The sequence below is a fragment of the Pleurodeles waltl genome, chromosome 7, assembly GCF_031143425.1.
Source record: "Pleurodeles waltl isolate 20211129_DDA chromosome 7, aPleWal1.hap1.20221129, whole genome shotgun sequence".
Classification (NCBI taxonomy): Eukaryota; Metazoa; Chordata; class Amphibia; order Caudata; family Salamandridae; genus Pleurodeles; species Pleurodeles waltl.
In genome coordinates this window covers 73,139,237-73,166,002 of record NC_090446.1, presented here as the reverse complement: position 1 = coordinate 73,166,002, position 26,766 = coordinate 73,139,237, and the positions used below count along the sequence as shown (strand labels likewise).

General features: G+C 43.0%; 1 protein-coding gene across 2 annotated transcripts in view; it reads left to right on the top strand.

Moving 5' to 3' along the window:
* Positions 1-4,822, top strand: part of LOC138303664 (epidermal differentiation-specific protein-like) — a 32,800-nt gene extending 27,978 nt beyond the window's left edge. For both annotated transcript variants that reach the window (XM_069242972.1, XM_069242973.1), the window contains one exon: positions 812-4,822. In XM_069242972.1, the coding sequence (XP_069099073.1) occupies positions 856-1,869 (1,014 nt within the window). In that variant the 5' untranslated portion in view covers positions 812-855 and the 3' untranslated portion in view covers positions 1,870-4,822. The remainder of the gene's footprint in view (positions 1-811) is intronic.
* The last annotated feature ends 21,944 nt before the right edge of the window (positions 4,823-26,766 follow it).

Sequence of the window (26,766 nt, the reverse complement as noted above, 5' to 3'; positions counted from 1 at the left end):
AGCCAACTGCTTTATGTATCTGGGCTTCATATTAATAGGAGATTGAAATCTCAGGGGCATATTTATGAGAGACATGCACCGCTGGAGTGTCATTTTATTTGACGCTCCGATGGCACAAACCTCTCAGCCATATCTATGAGGCCCCATAAAGCCACTTTGCGTGGCTTTGCATGGCCTCATATATATGGAGTAAGACAATGCAGTGCAAGTAACTGTATTACCTTACTCTGCACCAGGAAGGTGTTCCATGGACATTGTGGTGGATTTACTTAATCATGTAAACCTGGGGCAGCACCAAAACCTTACCTTGCTGCCAGAACAGGCGTAACTAGAGAAATTCTTAATTTCTCCGAAGTATTACCTCCTTCCATGTGTGTTGCATTCTGCAGCACACACAGAAAGAGAAAAACGCCTCTTGGGATTGTTTTTTGTGCAGGAAGGTGCCCCTACTTGCACAAAAACAATCCAGCATGCAACAGAGGCCCCATTACACCATGAAGCAAGAGTGCTTATGTTGGTACTAGGCAGCCAATTGTGCACTAGCACAGGGAGAAGGACATGATTGCACCATATTTCATAAATACGGTGCACTCCTGCCCTTTCATACTGGCATACGGCAGTGCACAGAAGAAGATTTGCAGCACTGCCCTACGCCGATTCCCCATAATTATGGGCCTTCGTTTGAAAAATAATTTTCTAAACAATGGCAAGGAATGTAATCTTTTCTATTAAAATAAATGAATCCGTGCTAACTTTCAAACAACCCTGCATGATGTTCCTCAATTGAGTGAGTTCCTGTTTTGTATTTCAGGGTCAATTACAGGAAACACATTGGAAAGAACATAGCTGACAACCATGAACACAATCACTCTCTATGAACATCCCAACTTCCAAGGGCTCCATAAGACATTTACTGCAAATGTGCCATTTCTGGGAAATGAGAGCTTTGAAGACTGCATCTCATCTGCAAAAGTGGTGGGGCAGCCATGGCTAATGTACGAGCATCCAGACTATAAGGGATGGTGTACTCCCCTAGAGGAGGGAGAACATTCACAGACTCATATGAATGATAAGGGTTCTTCTCTCATGCTGATCACCGAAGATCTGAGCAATCCAAAGATCACAGTGTATGAACATAATCATTACTATGGGCAAGCAATGGTTCTGACTCAAGAGACTAATCTAACATTTGGAACCATGAATGATAAAATATCCTCCCACAAGGTACAGAGTGGGGCATGGCTTCTGTATGAGCATCCAAACAGAGGTGGATGGTCCATTCTTGCCAAGGCTGGGGAAAATTTGCCTAATTACTGGAATAATGGTTTCAGTGATAAAATCTCGCATGTATATCCTCTGCGTCCTGGTAAATGCTCTGTGACAGCTAAGATACTGTGGGACAAGAAACAGACTGAAAGTCAAAGAAACATTCAGATAGATCAATATTTTTACACTAATAACACAGATGTTGAGCAGGGATTCACTGCTACTTCTACCAAAGAGTTTGAGAAACATGTCTCCCATAGCTTTGAATTTAGCAATGAGACATCAATCAAGGTGGGAACCTCATTTACTTTGAAAGGAGTGGTCAATATTCAGGCAGAGGCGTCCAACACATTCACAGTGAAGAAAGGAGAGTCTGAGTCATTCACCACGAGGAAAAAGGCAGAGTTGAGCATACCGGTGAAGGCCCCGCCACGCACAAAAGTGACTGTGAACTTCATGTGCAAAGAGGTCACGGTCTCAGTACCAGTAGAGCTGACAATTGTCCAGGGCAATAAGACGGTGACTGAAAGGGGAACATACCGATGTGAGACTGGCACAGATACCTACATGGATGTGCAGGCCCAGGCCATTCGTACATGTTAATTTGAGCCACACTTTTTTTCTTAGGGGCCACGCCTCAACATTGTTTTTCTATTCTTTAGGTTATTGTGCTTTTCCTAAAACTGAGAAATTTGAAAATAATCCTTTTATGGCTTCCACCTTTCCTACATTATAACTCAAAAAACATATTTATCTAGAATTTATTCTTCTTGAGACACAATCAATAATCCATGCCAAAAATTGGGTTTCCAGCAGGGTAGCAATGAACTATGACTCTTTACCAGAATTTCAACTAATGCCGTATTTTGCCTGGGTTACTGATTGCTATTGCCCTGTAGCAGTAATACTGTTCGCTGGAGTCAGCGAGCCAAGGCCATGCTCTGAACACTTAATGGGTGTCACTGAGGAGCCAATGTATGACAGGTTGTTCCATAACCTGACCTAGTGCCATCCTGTGACTGGCCAGAGTTCATGTACACTGCACCTCCAGCTGACTCCTCTCTGTAGGTGCTGAGCAGCAATGAATCACTGGCATGTGCATGTGGCCTTGCCTCAGCCATTGCTGTGCCCTCCCTGGCTATTGAGGATCACTGCGGCATCAGTTTATGTCTGCTGCAGGCAGAAACGCTACAAAGACCTTTCTCTGGCCACTTTGTGACCCTGCAGCTGCAATGTCTGCCTCATACACAACGTAAGATAATTCCACACTTGAAATATACCTAAAGCACCTCTGATGAAAAGAGCGCTCTCTGAAAACGTGTACAAATCAGTGTCACATATGCTTGACTCGAGTCAAACCCACACTCTGAATGGGTCTTACTGCTGCTCTGACATCTAACTTCTCTCCCAAGGGCCACAGCTGACCTCACAATGTGATGGGTCACTAGGTGCCTCACTAAGGGGCAGATTTAAGAGCCCCTAGCGCCATCGGAACATCACTTTTCGTGACGCTCCGGTGGCGCTAACTGCTGCTCCATGTTTACAAGGAGGTGCAATGCCACCTTTTGTGGTGCTACTCCTCCTCGTTTTTTGCTTTTTCCATGTGTGCTGCATTCTGCAGCACACATAGAAAGAGCAAAATGTCATGAATGTTTGTTTATGTGGAGGAAGGTGTCCCTTCCTGCACATGAACTATCATTCCAAAGTGACGCTTCCGTACTTCTGTGTGTGCTGCATTTTGCAGCACACATAGAAGTGCCAAGTCGCCATTATAGATTGTTTATGTGCAGGAAGAGACACCTTCCTGCACATAAACAATCTATCCCCTCGTCGCAGACACCCTTGCACTATGGTGCAAGGATGCCTGTGTTGGCACAGGCAGCTTAATTCAGGGCTGGCGCAGGGGGAAACGCAGGGTGCGCCGCATTCCTGTAAATACGGTGCATCCCTGCATTTCAAAGGTGGAGCAGCGCTGCTATTTTTGGCGCAGCAGCCCATAGCGCCACATTTGTATACATCAGGGCCTAAATATTTTAGTTTCAGACACATATTGAAAACAAGAATGTGACTCTGTGAGTGAGTATGACCCTCTCTTTGGTTTTCATTCTAAGAAGAGGGGTCACATTATACATTTTCAAATTTCAGTCTTGCAGACTTTGGACCCAATCTGCAAAGAAAGTTCCAAAGCTCCACTGGCTGATTTACACCCACATGCAGGTGTAGACTTACAACCTTCTGGAATTCTCAAACATTTCTAGGGATATGCTTGGAGCATGGGAAAGTGTTAATATGTATTCTCTGGAGGGTCATGTGACATTCCCAGAAAGATCACGTTCCTGCTCTGCGGAGTTCTCCTTTGCGGCGAAATAAACATTGAGGAACAGAACCCCTTGTGGATATTCGGATACATTTTTCCTTTCAAATTGCTGGTGATCCATAGCCCTTCCCACTTGGCAGCAGTAGTTATCCTTCTCTTTGCAGGCTAAAAGGGGAAGGAAGAGGATTTTGGAAATTGAATTTATCTCTTCAGAGATCTCAGATCCCTGCAACGGCTTATTCCAGACATCACTTTGTGAATTCCTGGGATGTGTAACAGATTTAAAATTGGGTGTAATTCTGTATTCATGGCCGATTTCACACTTGCGAATATGGCCAAATAGGTAGAAATAATTGTTGCAGAGCTGTGAACCAAAGCAGTTCAGATTGAACGAGGTCAAGCATGTTTTTGTGATGTCGTTGACACAACTGTAGGGGATAAACCATTTTTTGGGCAAATTATGACCAACTGCATTGCAAACGTTTTTTTAAAATAACTGATCAATTCATGTTTGGCGAAAATGATTTAAACCATGACGAAAAGGTTCGGGGCAAGGCAGCAGAACTGTCTATATTTTGTGATCGGACACAGTGCGCATGCGCGTTTAAAACGGAAAAAACTCAGATTTACTCGCTACATATCTTGTTTTCACTAAAGGAAAACACATGAACTGGGGTCCGCTGAGCGAACTGCTTGTACAAGTGTCTTTATCCTTCATTGACATGTTTCAATATTCATCCATTTAATGATTCAGTGGCATAGCAAGGGACCTCGGGCCCTAGGGCAAGCATTGACAATGGACCACCTTTACCCCTTTTGAGGGATAAAATACAGACATAATTGTGGTGAAGAGACCCCCTCATGGCCCTCGCCTCAGGTGCCGCTGCACTTGCTGTACAGTTGATAGCTTCACCTTCTCGACTGTCTGTGCTGAACTTTAAATTCCTTTCCATTTTTTTCTCGTTATATTACATCTAAGCTGGTTTAAGTACAATATATGTGTGTTTCTTTCAAATATCAACAAATAACCCTAATCACTTATTTCTAATCCAACTACCAAGTGGATAAAATTAACAAAGTTAATTTTTATATCTGTGTATAAATTAAGGGTGACTTTTGGCTGTGTGCTTTTCTCCAATAAGGCAAAAAAGTCAATGATCTGTTTTTACATTTTATCTATGAATTTGTTTTTGTCTAGTCAATAATAAATAAATCCAATTTCTTAGCAGTTCAAGCGTGCACTGGTGTCATTGTTTTTTTTTGCGTTGGAAGATTTCATTCTCAGCATCATCGCACTGATCCAATGTGACTGGGAAGCAGGTGTGACAGCAGATACTTTTTCCTTCCTCATCATGACGTCACAGGTAATGACCGCACATGAGGTTTGACCCTGTGGCCTCACCGGAAGTTATTCCTTTGAGCCTGATGTTATTAGAGGGAGACACACCACTTAACATTAAACACAGCTGCGATAAAAACAATCATAACAAAGAATAATGATACTGCAGCAGATAAAACTCTAATGAAGATACCATCCATATATCAACTAGGGTCCTGCCATGGTAAGTCAGATGTGGAAAGATGATAACACGGCGGCCCCACCACGAGAGTAGAGGAGCGTCACCCCGTTAGGAAAAATGCCCCCAGAACTGAAAAATAAAATGGTAATAAAGTTTATTTTTTGTCATTTTATTTTTAAGCACCCCGTCCTGAACCGAGTATCAGGGCGGGGAGGGTTAATTGCTGCTGATTGGCAAGTGGAGTTCCCTCCACTTTAGTTTAAAGTGCGCATGTCCCTTTGGCCAGCCGTCCTGCGACATCCAGCCAGACATGCGCATTTTAAATTTCTCTAACCCAGAGAAAGACCAGGGCTCCAGCACTCTTGTGAACACTAAAAGAGGCCACTCCCTCCAATCCTGATACTTCTCTCATGGTGTTAAACGGCATGAGAGCAGCACCATGATTGGTTAGTGCAGTTTCTTAGGTCCCGCATTGGAGCTTCCAGGAGAGACGGACGACGAGAGGAGAGGAAGATGCTGTCAGGTAAGTGCTATTATTTTTTAAAATTATTATTATTGTAACCCCTCCCCCCTCCCACTGTAAATACAAGCTAGCCACCTCTGGATGGTAGACCAAGAACAAGGGCATCCTTGGCCAGCAGTACAGCCATCCTCTAAAGTACAGTCAACATGTTCCCAGACATTGCTTCACCTGAACAGTCATAACCTCATAAGGTCACATGTGCAGAGCCTTGTCTGTCTCTGAACCAGTTTGCACATAGACTGCATGGGTGCAGCCCCTGAGGAAAATGTGTCTGCCAAGAGGTGAAACTGTCCAGCTCACACTAGGTGGCACATCCTGTGCATCTACATGTAACATGAGTGTGTGACAGGAAACCCCAGTGTCTAATTTAGTGACATCAGGCTTAGTTTGATGACTGGATAGTTTAGAATCGAGTCACAGCAAAGCATCTAGATGTTTATAGTGATTTAGTGTTACACATGCATGAAATACATTTGAACATTATAAAGTGCACCCCACAAACTGAGTTGCCTCCTTTGGATTTTCTTTAATCAAAGTGGTGCTTAGTGATTGAAATGCTAAGCTTTCCCTCAAGAAGTCTCTACCATGCATGAATTCATTCGATGGTTGCATGTTAAAACACTGAGTACAGAAACATTGAGCAGCGAAAATATAAGGACATACAGTGCAATGCTGCACATTGTGTAGTTTAGATATCAAGAAAAAGCAAATGCAATGAATTAAGTGACAAAAATTTGCCATCATGCATCAAAATGAAACAAACGAAAAAAGATAACCCTGTGACAGAAATATGGCAAAATAAAAATAATACAATTCGTTATTAAGATATCAAGGGATTCGTGACAATAAAAACTGGAATAAGGTATTATAATAATAAGGTATAAGTGCTCAGTGCTCCTGTGGTCCCACAGTGGGGTAATGGAGTGAATACATTCATCCTTATAGAAAGTAAGGGAAGGTGGGCACACAAACAGCAGTCCTGTTCATTAAGGAATCACATTGAGGGAGTATTACTTCATTTATTTTGCCATTTGTCCAACTGATGCAACACTTCAATCCCTCAAGGAATAGGGGATCACCATCAAGAACAAGTCACAGAAAGATTCAGAGGAATGCAACATATCTAAAGAAATCAATAAAGAGAGAACAACGAGGACCAGTGTTTGCAGAGCAGAAACATGGTAATCAGGGCAAAGAGATAAACCTACATGGAGTGTAACTGGGCAGTGAAACCCTGCAAGTGGGAATGAACCTAATACAAAGACAAGTGGTTCAAAGCATTTTATGAAACCGTCTTCATAAAATTAGCAAACAAAAGTCTGGTAAGTTAGTCCTAATTAGCATGACAAGTTGCCAAGCAAATGTGAAATACATGGCACACCCGTGGTGGGGGGGGTTTAATGTGTCATGTAGGAAAGTGCCCTTTTTAGGTTGAGCGTGCAAAAGCTTTCCGGCCTGTTGTTATCTGTGGGGGTTTAACCATGCCCATCTCCTGCCCATCACTTTCACTTGTTCGTGGGCCTGCCTTTCACAAATCCCTTGACGTAATTAGTAAATGCTTTACATTTGTCCTGCCTTGGGGGGGTTTTGTTACCCCCTTGCAGAGTGACCCTGTAACATGTATAATTGCATGATTTCCGATATACTTCAGCGCAGACAAACTACTTTTTTTTTGTCTCTCCCCATCGTGCTCCATGGCAGCCATGGGGCTCACAGCGGGAACAGTGCCAACAGCAGGAACTCCATCTGCAGTATTGGAGCTTGTCAGATTGTTCACACTGTTACTTAATCCGAGCGTTTTCTTTTGGCTCTCCTTTTTGTGCTCCATAGCGTTCCTAAAAACACTTGTAATTGATAAATGCTTCACTAAAAAAACACAGAAATCCGCAAAGCACCTCTCCTGGCACAGAGGGAGTGCTGATACTACAATATTCACTGCGCTGGGGAAAACGCGCTCCATAATGCTTTGCAAGCATTGATTTTCAAAACATTTTTGCCCATAATCACGCCTGTGGTGGTCCTAGGACAATGGGGCCACCATCAAAACATTCAGCACAACACATTCTTTCTGTTTAGGTCATCTCTGGGTCCCCACACTAGGTTAGTATGGACACCAAAATAATTACCCCTTCCACCATTCAGTACCTTTTTAAGCTCTTATATGGTGGGAGCTTTTGTTTGTTGGAGTAGCTTATGTTTTAAGGGTTTTAGTATTGTACTAGACCTGCTTGGTCTGAAAATGAGTAAGTCACTATGTTCCCTAGGGGCTAAATATATGGTTGCACTGCATTACTTTCTGCCATTCTGTTTTCAAGTGGTTATGGTCTCTAGGGGCTGACTATGTGGTTACATGACTGTTTCTTGCAAATGATATATTTGTTGTGGTGTTCTTTAGGTGCTGTTTTGAACATTACAGTCTAATGCCAAAAGGTTGTTTGTGATAAAAGTTTTTATTGGGTTTATGTGATATTTGTATGTTTTATAATCTCTCCATATTGCAATTATGACCATGATTCAGGCCAACTTAACATCTTTGTTACACTATGACTGTCTGAACATTCTTGATATCTTTGGGTGACCCTTCTAGTTTATTTCTCTCATTACTCCTCCGTGGCTGGCTTGTGTCTTTTTTGGGGAATTTTGTTACCCAGCCAGTAACTCTGATGGTGGGGTGGTGAAAGTGGTATTCTATTGGAATTAAGTGTTTTAGTTATATGCAGGGCGGGGCACTAGAATTATGTGGCAGGAAAAGACCAAATTATGAGGCAGGGCTGACCAACGTATGTGGCCTGAAATGTCAAGTTATGAATTTACAACGCCAATAGCTCTGACTCAAGCAAATGCGAGACTCAGCATTGCAAATACTTGTTTGTATGGTCACCTCCCCCACTTTTTGCTCCAAAGTTAATGGTTATGATTCTGGTCGTGCACTCAAGTCTGCTGCTCAGACCCCAGTGCCTGTGCTCTCTCCTTTAAACTGTAATGTGTAAATTGGTAACCTCAATTGACAAGGACTTTACCCTCCTTGTAAGTTCCTAGTATATGGTACCTGTGGTACCCATTGCAGTGCATCAGTGGTAAAGGGGTCCCCAGGGCTTTGAGCACTGTTTGTGCCACCCTGAGTGACCAAAGTAAACTACTGATATCAGACCTGCCATTGAAAACTGCAGGAGCAGAGTAAACTGCTCCATTTCAACTTTGCCCTCACCATATGTGGCAAAGTAAATGCACTACTTTTAGTATATGTCAGTGATCTCTAGGGATGTGGGCATGTAAGTGCAAGGTTATATATCCCCATAGTGCCCTTTACAATGGAAGCACACTATAAATGATAGGTGGTCCATAGGATAACATGGGCTTGCACCCCGACACACATGGGGTCGCTAGCTCTATTATGGTATCACCTAAATATGTTGAGTTTAGTATCAAACAACATGCCTTCTCACCCCTGACATGAATCTTGTGGCTACGGCTAAGTGGCATACACCCATGTGGTTACTGTAGAGGTTGCCCACCTTGTTATCCCAGCTTCTCTGTGCTCTGGCTGGCAAGCCCACACTTGCTGCAGCCAAAATGGAATTTTGACCTCCTGTCAGGCAGTGTGATCACTGTCAGGGTTCAGGAACAAAGGCCTGGGCAGGAAGGAGGTTACACCTCCTCCCTCCCAGGAATGCTAGTGAAGTGGCACATCAAGGCGGTGAACTTCAAAGGCTACACTGCTTCTTATATTCATCAAGGCTCACTCCCAGCAGAAGAAACTGCCATCCCCCTACTCCATGCACATTTGCACCCGGGCAGATGGGAAAATTAGATAGTCAAGGAGGTACACCCCCGCCCCAAAAGCTAGCCACACCGCATGGGCAACCTGGACTGCAAACTCAAATAAGGATTCTGCCATTTTTAAGTGGTAGAATAGAGGGTTCTGGGTGGAAAGTTGACCCGCACCCTCAGATGTGATCATCTCAGGGATGGATTAGCTGTAGGGACTAGCAGCCCATTGGCTACTTGATCCCACAACTCTAACTCCCCTCAATATATAATTTAGCCCCTCAACACAAGAACCTCAGTTCTGAAACATTCTGCACAAAGTCAGAGACAACAAGACTTTGCTCAAACCAAACCAAACCAAACCAAATCAAAATAGGAATACTCTGGCCCTTTTGCAATGATCTTGAGACAGAGTGATAGAGACTCGCCCTAGGCTAAAGCTCGGTTCCCAAAGATAGAGGGACCTAGATTTCACCTGACTATGCTTGTCCTGCTCAAGCCCCAGGATACCTTCCTGGATGTCTGAACCTCTACAAATACACAGAACATAGCATAGCATAATGGAGGTAATGACCTATAAAAAAATACCTACAAGTGTTGGTGTCCCGCTGGAGCTGCTCCGCTCTTTGTTACATGTCCTTTCAACATGTCCAGCATCTCAACGCTATTACAGCCTCTTCATCCGATTGATTATTGAACCCCAGGGTATTGACGCCACCACAGGAAGAGCATGCACAAGAGAGGCAAAGAGCTTGAGCCATTTTCATCATCCAACAACCTGACGACCACCTTGGCACTTGGGACTTATGATGGGAGTAGCACAAAACAATGTTAAACTATTCTTCAACTATCAGCAGATAAAGTGGAACACTTTGATGAGCAATATGTTTTTTCTTGAGAAAACAGGGCCCTCTTTAATAGCAATTTAAATGTCGCATAGCTTTTCTGCAGTGTTTGTCAACTATTCAGTTAGCTCTACCTCTGTAATATTTCTGTCTTAATGAAAAGATTAATTCCTATTATATTCTAGTTGTTTCTGTCTGCACTGAAGGTGAGAGTATGGCACTAGAGCCACCACAGATCTCTGCATCTAAGACCAGATAAAAATAATACTGAGGGGCATATTTAACAAAAATGGCGATGCACACAGTGCAGCGCCACTTTTCTTGCACCTCTTAGCGCCCCCCACAATGTGTGTGCCGTATTTAAAATACGGCGCACCATGGTGGTAGTTAAGGGATTAGCATCAGACTTTTTTACGCTAGTCTGGCGCTTTGCAGGATTAGCGTCAAAGATTCTGGCGCTAATTCTCAAAGCACCCAGAGGCCCATTGTAAGCAATGGAAGCCTCCCTTTAACACCTGCTTTGAGCAGGCGTTAAAAGTGCCGAAAAAATGGTGCAAGGAAATCTATTCCCCCCTCCCTCTAATAGGTGAATGCCCCCTTTGCATACATTATGCCTGGCGCAGGAATAATGTAGTGCAATGGGTTATAAAGTGGCGCAATGCATGCATTGCGCTACTTTGATAATATGGCACAGCATTTTAGGCCTCGTTGGGCCACATTTGCGCCAAAAAATGATGCAATTGTGGCACCAGGAGGCGCTAGGGGCTCTTAAATATCCCTCTGAGTGCCTCTGTGTATTGCCTTAATTAACGCCCTGTGTACACTTGTAAAGAAGCTGTGCTTTTCAGCTTTTAGGTTTCAGTGCTTTACATCAGTGCTTCTATAGAGCACCACCTACCAGCCAGGTCGGAGAAGTAATATTTTATAGGAAATACTTATTTAAGAGCCAGTGCTAAATATGATGTGTCAAATGGGGCAGGTACGAAGAGGGAGGAGACGGATTCCAGGCAGAAATGAGCTTACTGTGTGAAACTGTTTTTTTGTCTCAAGCAGTGCTTAATTTGGAAATAAAAACGTGTTGATGCCCAAAGCTCTCATCTGAAACACGCAGCTGTTGTAATTAAATGTGCAAGCACTGAATACCGAGGCAGCGTAATCCTGAAGCTATCTGGGTCCTATTTCATCCATTTACAGCCACTCCCTGCCCCTTCAGCTCACTCTTGCAGCTTTGTGCTTTCTCCCTTTGTGAAGTTTTTTCGTTTTTCTCGTCCTCGTCTTTCCCATATGAGGCTTTTGCTTGCAGTAAATGCTTGAGGCAGAAAAATAAGTGCTGGCCCTCAGAAATAATTGCCGGTGCCCCGCACCGGAGCCCTCTGGCTCAAATTAAGCACTGGTGTCAAGTTGATAGCTAACCAATGACTTAAGTGAGGTAGGGTGTCTGTGGCAGCCTGAGATTAATGTAAACATCAAGTTATCTTCAAAAGGTAGGTTCCCCAACTGTAATCAGCACACTTTTGCAAAATAATATATTCTGCCTTCCATTGAATTCCGGTTTTCTTTATATGTTTCCCTCTCTGCTCCTGCTTCCCTGAGATCTGAAGAAGGTCAGGACAGACCGGGCTCAGCTTATCTTGACAGCCTTGAATTTGGGTGGTGCTCCTAACTGCTTAATCTGTGCACCTGTGCTTTTGCAACTTTTGTCTCTTTGTTAAGATCTGCTGTCCCAGCAACAGGGCAGGGTGCTTCATTCGAAACTCCACAACTCCTGTAACTCCACAACCCACAACTCCATCATAGAGACTGAGCAGAACCAACTGAGAGGGGTTGACTTGCCTGTGAAAGTGACGGATATGATTTGGGCTACGTATCGCCTGTCAATGATTCTATTTTGGGCGCTGCTTCAGATGAATATTTCTTATGTACACTGGTGTAACAAATGCCCCCGCAGCCCCCGCCATGCCAGGGTGGGGGGGAGCGAGCTCCAGAGGGCCCCTCAGCACATCACCTGGCCTGAGTGAGTCCTTAGGGAGGCCCCCTCCATGTTGTTTGCAAGGGGCCCCCTCCAGTTTTGTTACGTCACTGCTTACGTATTTCTATATATTCTGTCATTGGCCTCATAAAGCCTTGCCATGGGCACAATTAAAAGTTATTAATTTGCCTTAGAGTCTGGCGAGCGCTCCTTGTTTATCTCATCAGTTTTGACATGTTTTCTCAAAGGGCCTACATATGTATTTCCACTTGTGCCTTTTCTTATGCTGCCATAATTTGGCCCTTTAGTTTCTAATTTGCAGACCTTTAGAACCCAAGCACAGTTGTTCTTTGAGGCTGATGACCCTAAAGACTGTAGGCCAAATTTGACCCTAACACCGTGAGCCGAATTTAAGAAAGTGGTGCTGCATCCAATGCAGCGCCACTTTTCTTTTGCTCCCCTGCGCCCCCCTAATGCCACCATGTGTGCACTGTATTTATGATACTGCGCACCATGGTAGTAGTTAAAACAATAGCGTCAACATTTTTTATGCTATTGTGGTGCTTTGCTACACTAGCATCAAATATTTTGATGCTAGTGTAGCAAAGTGAAAGGAGGCCCATTGATTTAAGTGGGTGCGTCATTTTAACGCCTGATCTGAACAGGCGTTAAAAATGACAGAAAAAATGGTTTAGGGAAATCCTTTTAAATTTCACTGCACCATTTTTCCATGGCCTCCTAATGGAGGAATGACCCCCTTGCGTATATTATACCTGGTGCAGGTATAATGTGCCGCAAGGGTTACAAAGTGGCAGAATGCATGCATTGCTCCACTTTGTAAATATGGCGCGGGGAAAATGCCACCTTAACGCCGCCTTAGCATAAAAAACATGATGCTAAGGCAGCGCTAAAGTGGTGCAAGGGGCTCTTGCATCTGCCCCTGTATTTCTCATAGCAATCACAATGCTACGCTGCCTGCATCAGTGCGATGCAGGCACTGTCATTGCAGCCTACAAAAACTGCCTTTTCCCTGGACAAACTGGTGATCAGGACTTGTTATTCTTTGTTTCAAAAATGCTGTTGCAATTTGATGTGGAATAGTCCCTCCTGCTTCCTGCCTTATTCTCTCAGTCACTTCCCTCTAAGTGGGAGGAAAAACTTAATTGGTTGAATCCAAAGAGGGTGCCCTTAGTTTCTTTATAGATCTCACTAAGGAGCACGGAGTGGATGGCAAGCTCTTTATTGGATTCACCATTGCATAAAAGAGAAGGGCAGTTTAGAAATGAACCTTATTGGTATGGATTATCAGAGCATGTGCTGCACCTTGGCCAAGAATCAGTCACCTATGGGCCTTCTGGCGCATTCTGTCAGAGACAGTGGCCCCAAACTATGGCTTTCCATGAGGGTTCTGCTGCTGGACATCTTTCAGGCTGCATCATGACCATCTATCTGCAGCTTTACCAGGCATTATTGTACCAATTCTTACTTACTTCAGGAGGAGTATTTTGCATGTTCGCTCCTGCAGGATTTCTTTGTACAAAGTGCACTCCCGTCACCCAGCCTCCTTTTGGTGGGTACTATTTGACTTTTATTTTTTTAAAGATGAGGAATCTGAAGTTAGAAGTATCCACCAGGAGAACAAGTTACTTATGTTTGGTAACACTACTTCTTGGAGATACCCAATCACCCACATCCTTCCCATTCAATGGAGCGGATTTCTGATGGGTTGTATGGTTCAACTTTAGTTTCTGCACACTGCCTGATTACCAACACATCTGATGTTGCAGAAGTTATTTTTAAACAACTTGGGGCCAGATGTAGCAAACCATTTGCGACTCGCAAACGGCGAAAATCACCGTTTGCGAGTTGCAAACGTGGGTTTGCTATGCAGAAATGCATTTTGCGAGTCGGAACCGACTCGCAAAATGCATTTCCGACTCGCAAATAGGAAGGGGTGTTCCCTTCCTATTTGCGAGTCGCAGTGGTATGCAACTCCATTTGCGACCGCATACGCGGTCGCAAATGGAGTCGCAGTTACCATCCACTTGAAGTGGTTGGTAACCCACTCGCAAACGGGAAGGGGTCCCCATGGGACCCCTTCCCCTTTGTGACTGGACCCCATATTATATTTTCAGGGCAGGTAGTGGTCCAAGGGACCACTACCTGCCCTGAAAAAATTCCGAAACAAAAGGTTTCGGATTTTTTTTAAGTGCAGCTCGTTTTCCTTTAAGGAAAACGGGCTACACTTAAAAAAAAAAAAAACTGCTTTATTTAAAAGCAGTCACGAACATGGAGGTCTGCTGACGACAGCAGGCCTCCATGTTTGCGAGTGCCTATACTCGCTATTGGGCCGCAATTTGCGACCCACCTCATGAATATTGATGAGGTGGGTCATTGCGACCCCATAGCGAGTCGCAGTCGGTGTCTGAGACACCGTACTGCATACCAATTTGCGACTTGCAAATTGCGAGTCGCAGAGACTCGCAATTTGCAAGTCGCAAATTGGTTCGTTGCTACATCTGGCCCTTGATGTCGACATGAAGAGATGGTGCCAATATACAGCTCTGAGTCATCACTTTCTGAGGCAGGATGAATAGGTGTATTTAAAAAGCACTTATTCACCCTGATCTTTTTATCACTGAAATAACAGATGCGTGTTATCTAACTCATTGGTACTGGTTTTATTGACCTCGGAAGGATGGAAGACTGAGTGGACCCACCAAGATTTGAACCTGTGACAATGAGGTCAAACACAGAACTTTGCAGTGGATGCATTAACCCACACAAGCACCAGATCCAGCTATTGAGCTCTGTTTCTTTTTAAACCTACTCAGACTTACCTTTTTCGGCAATGGAAACCATATCTGGGTGCAGAGCCAGCTTTAGCGCTGGTGGCGCCTGGTGCAAAATCATTTTTGGTGCCTTCCCACCCCCATGTTTATATCCTCGGATTCCCTTACTACCACCCAGCAAACGTGACCCCCATCTCTCCATAGCCCATCTTTCACATTAATTTCATTTGTTTAAAGAGCTGCAAAGGAGAGCTTTATTAATTCACTCAGCTGTCCACTTAAAATGCAGACCTGTTCTTTGCAGTAGGCATATTAACCCTCTGCTCTACTTTCTGGTGAGTCAAAAGTGCCACTAGACAAAACTTCGATCTCTCTCTAGAGCAGGAACATTAATCAGAAGAGTTAGCTTAACGTTTTCATTGCTGCCTGAATGCTGGACACACAAGGAACTCTGCAGCAGGTGCTTTTACATCGTAAGTTGATGCTAAATACAGTGCCCCGCCCCTGAGGCTTTTCACCAGTCACAGGTTTCTTAAACGTGACCTCGACGCTTACGCGCCCGTCCCGGTTATCCTGTTTTTTGCCGCTCACATGGGGCGAAACACGTGTTGGCTGACCTTCTCTTCCCTTGTCATCATTTTGGATATTATTTTTGTTTCGAAAATAAGTGACTCTTTGAGCGTATGAAATCACAACGTCTGTACAACAATGAAATACATTTCTAATTTGATAACTTCAATTCTTTGAGTGGGACTTTACCTTTTGTTTGTACTTTATACCCTTCCTAGCGGACGTGGGTCCTTGTCCTCTGGTCAAGTCTCCCACCTCATGAACAAGGCATTCCTACCGGAGAATAGTGAACTTGGACCCTCTCCAGTATTGGAGCTTTGACTTTCATTTACATGGTTTAACTATTCTTTTCCTGTAATAAACCTAGAATCTTTGCAAGATGTCCTCTCATATCAATAGACATGAATAACGTGATCACAAACTACAACAAGTTTTTAATTCGTCTGGGGTGGGTATTCCTCACTTCTCCACTCCCAATCTACTATCTGCCAAAAGCACGTTCTTGGTGTTGGAAAAATCACTGAAGAAGGAAACATCAAAGTGGTGAGAAATTGCCTCATTGAAAAAATATTTGGAAAATGACCGCATCCCACGGGGTCTCCGCATTTTGATCTTTCCACCTATGGATACCACCTCTCAAGAACATTTACAGAAATGAGAAATCAATTTTAAAATGGCATCAATTAACATGATTAAACAGTTAATAGAAATCTCCAAGGAAGAATATGACAAACATCGAAAGGAAGTTGATAATTTGACTCAACGTATAGAAGAAGCGAACTGGGGAGAAATCACCACTAAAAATTATGCTATTTTGAACAATGTTATAGATCGATATGAGGAAGATATAATACAGAGAAAGAACAGGAAGTTTAGAAGAGACCTACATGATTATCAACACGGGAGAGTGTATACGTTTAGTAGGAAATATGACAATGTTAAGGACTCGAATCTCTCTTTAGAAACACAAACCAGTCATGATGCTCCTCCATCATCTGAAGTTGAGTCAACAGATGACTCCCCAAATTGCACTCTGACCAGGCCACAAGTGAATTTTTTAGAAGAGGCAAGACTTCATCGCCTGGGAACTTTAAAGGACACAAGAGCAAAACCACCAGATATTACTCAAGTTACCCCAAGTACCTCAGGCATACAAACCAGAGCTCGGAGCAAAACAACCCAACCCTGAATTCAGAAAATCTGACTGTGAACCTTTCTAATTACGAATTATCCACAGCTGACCAATTAATTCTCAATCGGGGTCTGTGCTTTTGTCCAACTAACTTCTGGGACATCACTCAAACTAAAAAAGAGATTTCTTCAAATTTATTCATCACCCTAAACTAAAATCTTTTTTCGCCTCTATCCCTACATCTTCCATTTCACCACCTCTTATAGATTCCTCACATGACATTATAGTTCAAGATCTGTCTGATATCTCTTTTCTATGCAATCTCTCTAACACTACTGAACCAGATGCCACACTATCTTCTATTGCTCAAGAACTTGACCTTAACACTAACCAATACGTTTCTTCTGATTTTCGTACTAAATCTACATTTACTCCTACTCTCCCGGCGGGTAATTCTATTGATTTGTTCTCAACAGCAGTATTACGTGACCTTGATCGTCAATACAAACGGTACAGTGACCGAAGAAGATATTTACCTACCAATATCCATGGTGACCATGTAGCGGCAGTAAAACATTTGAGAACCAACAGCAATAATATCATAAAAGAGGCCGATAAATGTGGAAATATTGTTATTCTTAATACTGATGACTACCTTACTGAAGCCTATCGTCAGCTTCAAGACAAGACATGTTATAAGAAACTCTCACACAATCCTACAGCTGAAATACAACAAAAATTGCTTGAACTTCTGGAGCATTGGCACTCCTGTCAAACGCTTTCCAGCTCTGAAAAATCTGCTCTTTTTCTCCAATTCTCTACCATCCCGACATTGTATCTTCTACCCAAAATTGATAAAGCAGGACATCCACCAAAGGGTAGACCTATAATCTCAGGAGTAAACTCTATATGCTCTAAGCTGGGATCCCTTATTGATAAAGAACTTCAACCATTTATGACTAATTTGTCCTCTTATGTTAGAGAACCTAAAGATATCTTACAAAAGCTACAAGAAATAGAGTGGCAATCAGACTACTTTCTTGCAACCATTGATGTTGTTAGTCTTTATACTTCTGTCAAACATAATGATGGCCTTGCAGCAGTGAGCAAATGCTAGTCTACTAGATCGGTGCAGTACCTGACACGGAACGCTATGATTTTGGACTTTCTTAAATTCAGCCTTGAAAACAATTATTTTCTCTTTGATGGCAATTTTTACTTACATCTCCAAGGGACTGCGATGGGGGCAAAATTTGCTCCACCCTACGCTTGTATCCTGATGGGAGCTGTGGAAAACTATTGGCTCTGGTCAGATCGCTCGGAATACTTTACCAAACATATTATCTTTTGGGGATGATATATTGATGATATCCTGCTTATTTGGCAAGGTTCAGAGGCCCACCTTCGTCAGTTTATTCAGTCCCTCAAACCAAACCCTTGGGAGATAGAGGTAACTTATCAAATTTCCAATTCTTCAATTGAGTATCAAGATTTATTGATTTTTGTTGAAGATAATAAACTCCAGACCAAGTTTTTTCGTAAAACGACATCTGCTAACTCAATTCTTCATGCCACCAGTTGTCATTCTCGAGCACTATTCAAAATATACCCAAAGGCGGATTTAGACGAGCTAGACTCAACTGCACTAACATCTCTGATTATGACAAAACATCTTTTGAAATGACCATGAGACTTACATCTAGGGGTTACAATAGGGCCTCCCTAAATACCATCAGAAATGAAGTAAGAAGTATGAATAAACCCAAACAAACCACTAAGAATACAACTGTTCGCTTTATTACAGCCTTTTATAATGGTCACAAACATATTCGAAAATCACTAAGAAAATATTGGTTCTTACTCCTGAACAACTCTTCTATCAACCAATATATCACTAACCACCCTCAAGTAGGTTTTAGGCGGGCACCTAACCTTTGTAATAAACTTTGCCCCTCATTTTTTCAACGAAGGCCTTCTACTACCTTTCTACCCTCTAAACCACAAGGTTTCTACACCTGCAGTAAATGCTCTGTATGTAAATTGGGTCTTTCTAAATCTACGTTAGTCAACATCAACAACTGTACTCACCGGATTACTGACTTCATTAACTGTGCTAGTACTCATGTTGTTTATGGTATTTGGTGCTCTTGCAACCTAACTCATATTGGCAGTACGATCCGTCCTTTAAAAATCAGAATCCAGGAACATTTTCAGAACATACAAAAGTCTGATACTCAAGCACCACTGGTTGAACACGTTATTAATTATCATCAACACCAACGCATCTTTACCTTCAGTGGCCTATGACGCATTACACCCTCTCCAAGAGGTGGCAACACATTACTGCGACTACGCCAAGAAAAAAGCCACCTAAAAATTAAATATGATACATTTAACAATGGCCTCAACAAAGATCATGAATGGCATTTTTGGTTAATGTAAACAACATAAGGTTTTCTGCTTTATCTTCTTTCGCTTCTCAGGAACTGCCATCTGAAATGTATTGATATTTGCCAAACCTTATCTTAGGCGCTTCTTTTGAGATACACATATTATAGTATTGTAGTGTTTTGTTGTACATCTGTGACACTATTGTTTTTTACTAGCTTATTGTTCTCCCACCTTAATTTAATACATTTTCACAAAAAATGTTGGCTCTTCTGCCCTATTTTTAGTCCCCGTTTATGTATTTCACTTCTCTCCCCCTTTTAACTCACTTTCTCTTCGTAGAATGCTCTATTAACTTTCATTATGTTTCTTTATCAAGCATCAGACCATTATAAAATGATAACCCTTGGTCCCCAAAGATGGCGGGATTTTAGTCTTGATGTTTTATTTTGTCACATAAAGATGGCACTCGTTTTTCTCCTTTCTTTTCCTTTTTCGGCTCACAAAGATAGCGCCCATCACCCTTGGGATCGGTTAGTCCATCGTTTGTTTTTATTCTAATCACAACGACGTGATAGGGCCTTTTCACCAGTCACAGGTTTCTTAAACGTGACCTCGACGCTTACGCACCCGTCCCGGTTATCCTGTTTTTTGCCGCTTACCTGCGGCGGTCCGATCCTCGTGTATTTTAAAGGTGAGGCTGGTAACGTTTGCTGTTACATGCACACGTTTTACTAAAACACGGAGATGTCGCTCATTCTATCTAGCTTTTAACATTAGTTTTCCATTATTTTCTCAACACATTTCACTTTCAAAAGGTGGTTTTTCTGGTCTATATTTATAATTTTCGTGAACACTGAATGTTTCTCTAAACAGCAGAATACATTTTGTATGTCCTTCTCAGCCAGTATTTTACTTATCTATACCACACTTATTACCATTGTTACACGTAGTTTGTCTCACATTATTTTTAAAGTCTGATATGCTTCAATAATTGACTTTGTTTCCTTACAGAATATGACTAATTCAGTATCCAAATAATAAATGTTTGTCTTATCCTTTACGGTATGTTTGCTAACACTTTAATACTTTTCTATCATTGTTTCTCACTGTTACGTATTGGTTTATCTTATATCTCTTGTGACATCTTTAGGTTTCTCTGGACTTGAGTACTACATGCCTAATTGATATTCACCTTCCTTCGTAAATCACTTTTAAAGTAGAGTGAATATGATACTAGGTGAGTGATCGTTGGTTACCGCTTGGTTTAATACTTTCGCTGTAATCACAGTTCTTCTTCTTTTTTAACAAGACAGATTTTGACACATCATAGTTTTAGTAGCACGTCTGGCCCTTCCCTTTCTATTGTTCTTGTTTTTGACTCTTATGGACCAGTCAAGTCTCGAATTCCACTCTAATCACTTACTAACTCCTCTTACGCCGGAATTTTTCCAATTCTGGAACATCACATTAGAATCTATTTCGCATGGGATAAGTTCTTTGGCTCACCAATTGGTGGAGTCTTGGTATCTGCTTTTTTTCTGCCATACTTGATTAACTCTATCAGAGAATTTGACTTTGCTCTTCTTTTTCAGCCTTGAGAAAGCCCCGGCTTATATAGCCAAAGGGGGCGAAACACGTGTTGGCTGACCTTCTCTTCCCTTGTCATCATTTTGGATATTATTTTTGTTTCGAAAATAAGTGACTCTTTGAGCGTATGAAATCACAACGTCTGTACAACAATGAAATACATTTCTAATTTGATAACTTCAAGAATTCTTTTAGTGGGACTTTACCTTTTGTTTGTACTTTAGACCCCCCGCCCCTGAGATCACTGCCCCCCTCAAGGTCAGCACCCAGTGCGGCTGCAGTGGTTGCACTTGCCTCAAGATGGCCCTGTCTGTGTGACATATGACAGATGTCTCGGAAACCAAGGCTGAAATTAAGCTTCTTCAAAATCCTACATGACTGGCATTAGTCACCATATAAATTACATAGAGCAAAGCCAACCCCTAATACCCAATGCTGGGGTTGTGGTCACACTATAGGGGACACAGCCCATATACTATGATCGTAGTATCAAATCCAGCCATGATAGGAATCAGCATGGCAACTACCGCAAGACGCCACAGATCTTCATTTACAACTCTCTATTGAGCTTGCACTGCTCCATGATACATACGATATAGAAGATATCATCGGCCACCAAAAGCGATGGCTAGAAACATCCCTAGCAGTGGCAACACTATGTATACTTTGACACTGGAAGCAGCATTGCCTCCAAAGCTGGAGGAGAGGTCTACAATCATGGCAAGCATAGCTTTTCATGAATGGGTGAAATACCAGCTAAACAATCAGCTACAGAAATGTGAAGATATCTGTGGAGTTTTTTACATTATACTACACAAAGGCATAGGGGTGACCATCTCCTCTTGGCTATGCTGAGTACCTATTTCTAAATGTACAATGGTCTGACCTCTTAGCTGAGCATACTAACAGAGATAACTGCTTTTCTTTCCTCTTCATGATGCCCTGTCTCTTCCTGTAAGACAGTGGAGGATGATGTATGAAGTTCCTATGGAATGGCATATGTAAGCAAATTCTAGCTACCAATATGTTTACCATGTACGTACATTATAGGTTTCGTTTTGTGTTCATGAGTCTGGTATTTCTGCAACATACTATCTATCCACTATAAGACATTAACCATTTACAAACAGTAGGGGGATGAGAGTATTATTTCACTGTGATGATTATGGTTTTGTGCATTGCCTCCTTGGTGGTTCTGGGATGGGTCTTGTTGGGGGTAGGGAATACCCACTTTCGAAGGCCCTTATTACCAATTGCAAGGTACAGGCAAGGAGAAAACGTTGCATCCATAATTAGCAGTACTGTGTGGTAACACTCTGCCAGTAATGTGCAATTACAAGAAAAACCCATTGGAATGGGAAAAACTGTCTTATAGAGTATAAAACTAAACAGAATTTCCAATTACATGGAATTTAAAGCTTCCATTAACCACCTGCTCTATGTGCTTCAAGATCTGGAAAACCCGGTGCGAAAACACCAGCCCATTCGTAATCATACATACTGGAACTCCATATAGGAACTCCATTACACTTGACTCATAATGAGGACCACAGGATGCTAGTGGTTTAGGTTTGTGGAGATGGCTCTTCTATCATAGCTATCGAGAATCAGGGCGCCTAATGCCAGAGGTACATGTTGACTTGATGACAATCTATTGCATGATGTTATCCTTAAGAAAAGACTCTGGAGACCAACAACACTAACTTGCTAAAGAAGGGGTTATAATACTTTGTGCTACGAGACATACTTAAAGCAGTACTTGGGATGTCTAGGTCATTTCAGCTCCATCTTGTTTGTAAAGAGCAGAGTCTGAACTAGGGTATTTCTTTAATAGGAATTGACCACACTGGAAGCAGAACATAAATATAGAGGGCCTGATTCACAAAGTTCATCTTAAACCTGAAGTCTAAAATTAGACCTAAAGTCTATGGTTAGACCTGAAGCCTAAGGTTAGACCTAAAGTCTGTCTTTAGACATTCTGTGCCTCATTACAAGTTTGACGGAGGGGATTACTCTATCATAAACGTGACTGATATCCCCTCTACCATATTGCAGGTTCCATAGGATATAATGGAACTTGCATTACGGTGGACAGGATATCCGTCACTTTTGTGATAGAGTAATCCCCTCCGCCAAACTTGTAATGAGGCCCAACGTCTAAGTTTAGACCTGAAGTCTAAACTTAGACTTCAATTGTGAAGTTAGACTTCAGGTCTAAAGTTAGACTTCAGGTTTAAAGTTAGATCTAAAGTGAGATGTTAGATGTAAAGTTAGACTTTAGGTCTAAACCTAAGCTTCCGGTTTAAACCTAGATTTTAGCTCTAAACCTAGACTTCATGTCTAAAGCAGACTTCAGGGCAAAATGTACCTTTGTGAATCAGGTCCAGATTGTTTACTATGACAAGTGCTTAGGTCCCAAGTATGCACCTTTGATATGGACAAGGTGGAATATGCTTTCAATCAGACAAAGCCAAAGCATTATACATTACCTATGGTGGTGGGCAGACTTATAGCTTCTTAACATAAGGTAACGGTGGCAAGGGAGAGGGTATGAGAATGGAAAAATGAGAAGAGCAAGCAGATGCTTCACATGGCTTTTATGAGAAGTTCCATAGCAAGAACCCTGTTGTTAATGCAGAGTTGAAATGATATAGCACACCTTGGGTAGAAAGTCACTATCAGTCACACCAGCGCTTTAATTGCCCAATCGCAACAGCTATATCAAGAAGTTAAATTTGGGCAAATCCCCTGATCCTGAACCTCTAGTGCAGTGTTTTACAAAACTTTCTGCAAAGTCCTGGCACAGATTCTGGTCAGGCATTTGAGGAAACAGGTGCCATAACTGACTTGATGGTGGATGCTGCTATCATCATGATCCTGAAGCCAAACCATGACCATACACGGAGGGGTTCACAAAAGCCCATTCCTGATTAATGTAGATGAACGAGTTACTTACCTTCGGTAACGACTTTTCTGGTGGATACATTAGCTACCTGTGTGATTTTCTCACCTAATGAATAGTCCCATGGCGCCAGCATTCGACGGAAATCTTCTTCCTAGCTTCTGCACGTCGACGAGGACGTCACACTAGCCCACACGACGCCGTCTGACGTCATACAGGCAATAAGAGGTCCTCGCCGACGTGCCGACGTCAGTACCAACATTTTTTACGTGCATGAGAATAATAACCCAATGCAATGAAAGAGCAAGGCAACATCCCATAACATTGTAAATCACACAACATTGCAATAAAATGGCTGTAGATTTAATATGTCTTCTTTTTTTTTTAAATCAAACAACAATATATGCAAATCATGTATATACACAAAGAAAGATATATATATATATATTTATATATATATATATATATATATATATATATATATATATATATATATATATATACAAGTGTCCATATTTACAAACTCTATTGCAACCTTGAAGACCAAGAGGAGCACACTCAAGGATTGCTTGGTAAGACCAAAAAGGCAATGGGGAGGCGGGTGGGACCGTGAGGAATCCACAGGTAGCTAATGTATCCACCAGAAAAGTCGTTACCGAAGGTAAGTAACTTGCTCTTCTGATGGATACAACTACCTGTGGATTCCTCTGAATATGGTCAAACCAAGAAATCCTGCAGCACTGACCGTGCAAAATGGCCGTCCCTTCTGACCTCAGAGTCCAAACAGTAATGTTTCGCAAAAGTGTGAAGGGGCGACCAAGTTGCGGCCTTGCAGATGTCGACCACAGGAACACCTCTGGCCAAGGCCGAAGTGGCCGACTTAGCTCTGGTGGAATGAGCTCTAATGCCATCAGGAGGATCCTTCTTTGCCAAAGAGTAACAGATTTTAATGCAAAGAACAACCCACCTGGAGAGTGTTCTCTTGTGGACTGCCTTTCCTCTCCTCTTGCCCACGTATCCGATGAACAGCTGATCCTCCAGCCTGAAATCCTTCGTTCTATCAATGAAGAAGCTTAACGCCCTCTTTGGGTCCAAGCGATGTAGTCTCTCTTCCTCCTTAGAAGGATGAGGCAGAGGATAGAACGTGGACAAAGTAATTGTCTGGGCCAAATGGAAAGGTGAAACAACCTTCGGGAGGAAAGCAGCCTTGGTCCTCAACACCACCTTATCCCCATAAAAAGTTGTATAAGGGGGTTTTACCGATAAGGCCTGCAACTCACTCACTCTCCTTGCAGATGTTATAGCTACCAGGAAGACTGTTTTAATAACCAAATACCTTAAGGGGCAAGAATGCATAGGCTCAAAAGGGGACCCCATAAGGAAAGTCAGGACCAAGGACAAATCCCATTGCGGCATAACGAATGGTTTTGGAGGATATTTATTTAAAAGACCTTTCAAGAATCTGAGAACAATAGGGGATTTAAATAACGATGGTTGGTCTGGAAGACAAATGAAGGCTGACAAGGCCGACAAATAACCCTTAATGGTAGCCACTGCACAACCTTTCTGCGCTAGAGACAGAGCAAAAGACAAAACGTCCGACAGATGAGCATGTAAAGGATCAATCTGCCTCTCTCCACACCACATAACAAATTTAGACCACCTATTAGCGTAGATAGATTTAGTGGAGTGTCGCCTGGCCGCTAATATAACATCCACTACATCAGGCGGGAGAGAGAAGGAACTCAGGTTGCCCCGTTCAATCTCCAGGCATGTAGGTGCAGACTCTGGAGGTTGGGGTGTAAAACCTGCCCCTGCGACTGCGAGAGGAGGTCTGCCCTGAGAGGGAGACGGAGCGGAGGGCACAGCGAGAGTTGGAGAAGGTCGGAGTACCACACCCTCCTTGGCCAATCCGGAGCTATTAAGATGACTAGGGCCCGGTCTTGGCAAATCTTCCTCAACACTCGAGGAATCAAGGGTATGGGGGGAAACGCGTAAAGCAACTGGCCACACCAGGTTATTTGAAACGCGTCCCCCAACGCTCCCTGCATCGGATACTGGAGGCTGCAGAATAACGGACAATGCGCGTTCTCCAGAGTGGCAAACAGATCTATACGAGGAAACCCCCACATCTGGAAGATTAAACGGACTTGATCTGGATGGAGACGCCACTCGTGGTCTGCCGAGAATTGGCGACTGAGACTGTCCGCACGTACATTCAAGACCCCGGCCAGATGATTTGCTACCAAGCAAATCTGATGGTCCTTTGCCCAGGACCATAGTCGAAGAGCTTCTCTGCAGAGAAGGTACGACCCTACTCCTCCCTGTTTGTTTATGTACCACATCGTGGTAGTATTGTCCGACAGGACCTGTACCGACTGACCACGAAGGGAAGGGAGGAAGGCCTTGAGAGCCAGACGTACAGCCCGTAACTCTAACAGATTGATATGAAACATCTGTTCCTCTGGAGACCAAAGCCCTTTGATCTCCAGATCCCCCAGATGAGCTCCCCACCGTAGAGTGGAAGCATCCGTTATGACCGTGGCCACTGGTGGCGACTGCGCGAACGGCTTTCCTTGTGAAAGATTGTTGCCCGCAATCCACCACTTCAAGTCCACAGCAGCATCTCTGGAGATCTTGACAGCACCTTCTAGATCTCCTTTGTGTTGAGACCACTGCCTTCGGAGGCACCACTGAAGTGCCCTCATGTGCCAGCGAGCATGCGTGACCAACAGAATGCTGGAGGCAAACAGACCGAGCAGACGAAGGACCTTGAGGACTGGAACTACCGCTCCATTTCGAAACATTGGAACCAATTCCTGAATATCTTGAATCCGCTGAGGTGGAGGAAAGGCTCGACTCAATGTTGTATCCAGTACTGCCCCTATGAACAGGAGGCGCTGAGAGGGCTCCAGGTGAGATTTGGGCACGTTCACCGAAAAGCCCAGGTCGAACAACTGAGTTGTTGACTGCAGATGATGCGACACAAACTCCGGAGACTTGGTTTTGATCAACCAGTCGTCCAAGTAAGGGAATACTGCTATCCACTTCCTTCTGAGCTCTGCCGCAACCACCGACATCACCTTCGTGAAGACTCGAGGTGCTGAAGTAAGACCAAACGGAAGGACCGCAAACTGATAGTGCTGCGACCCTACCACAAACCGGAGATACTTCCTGTGCGACT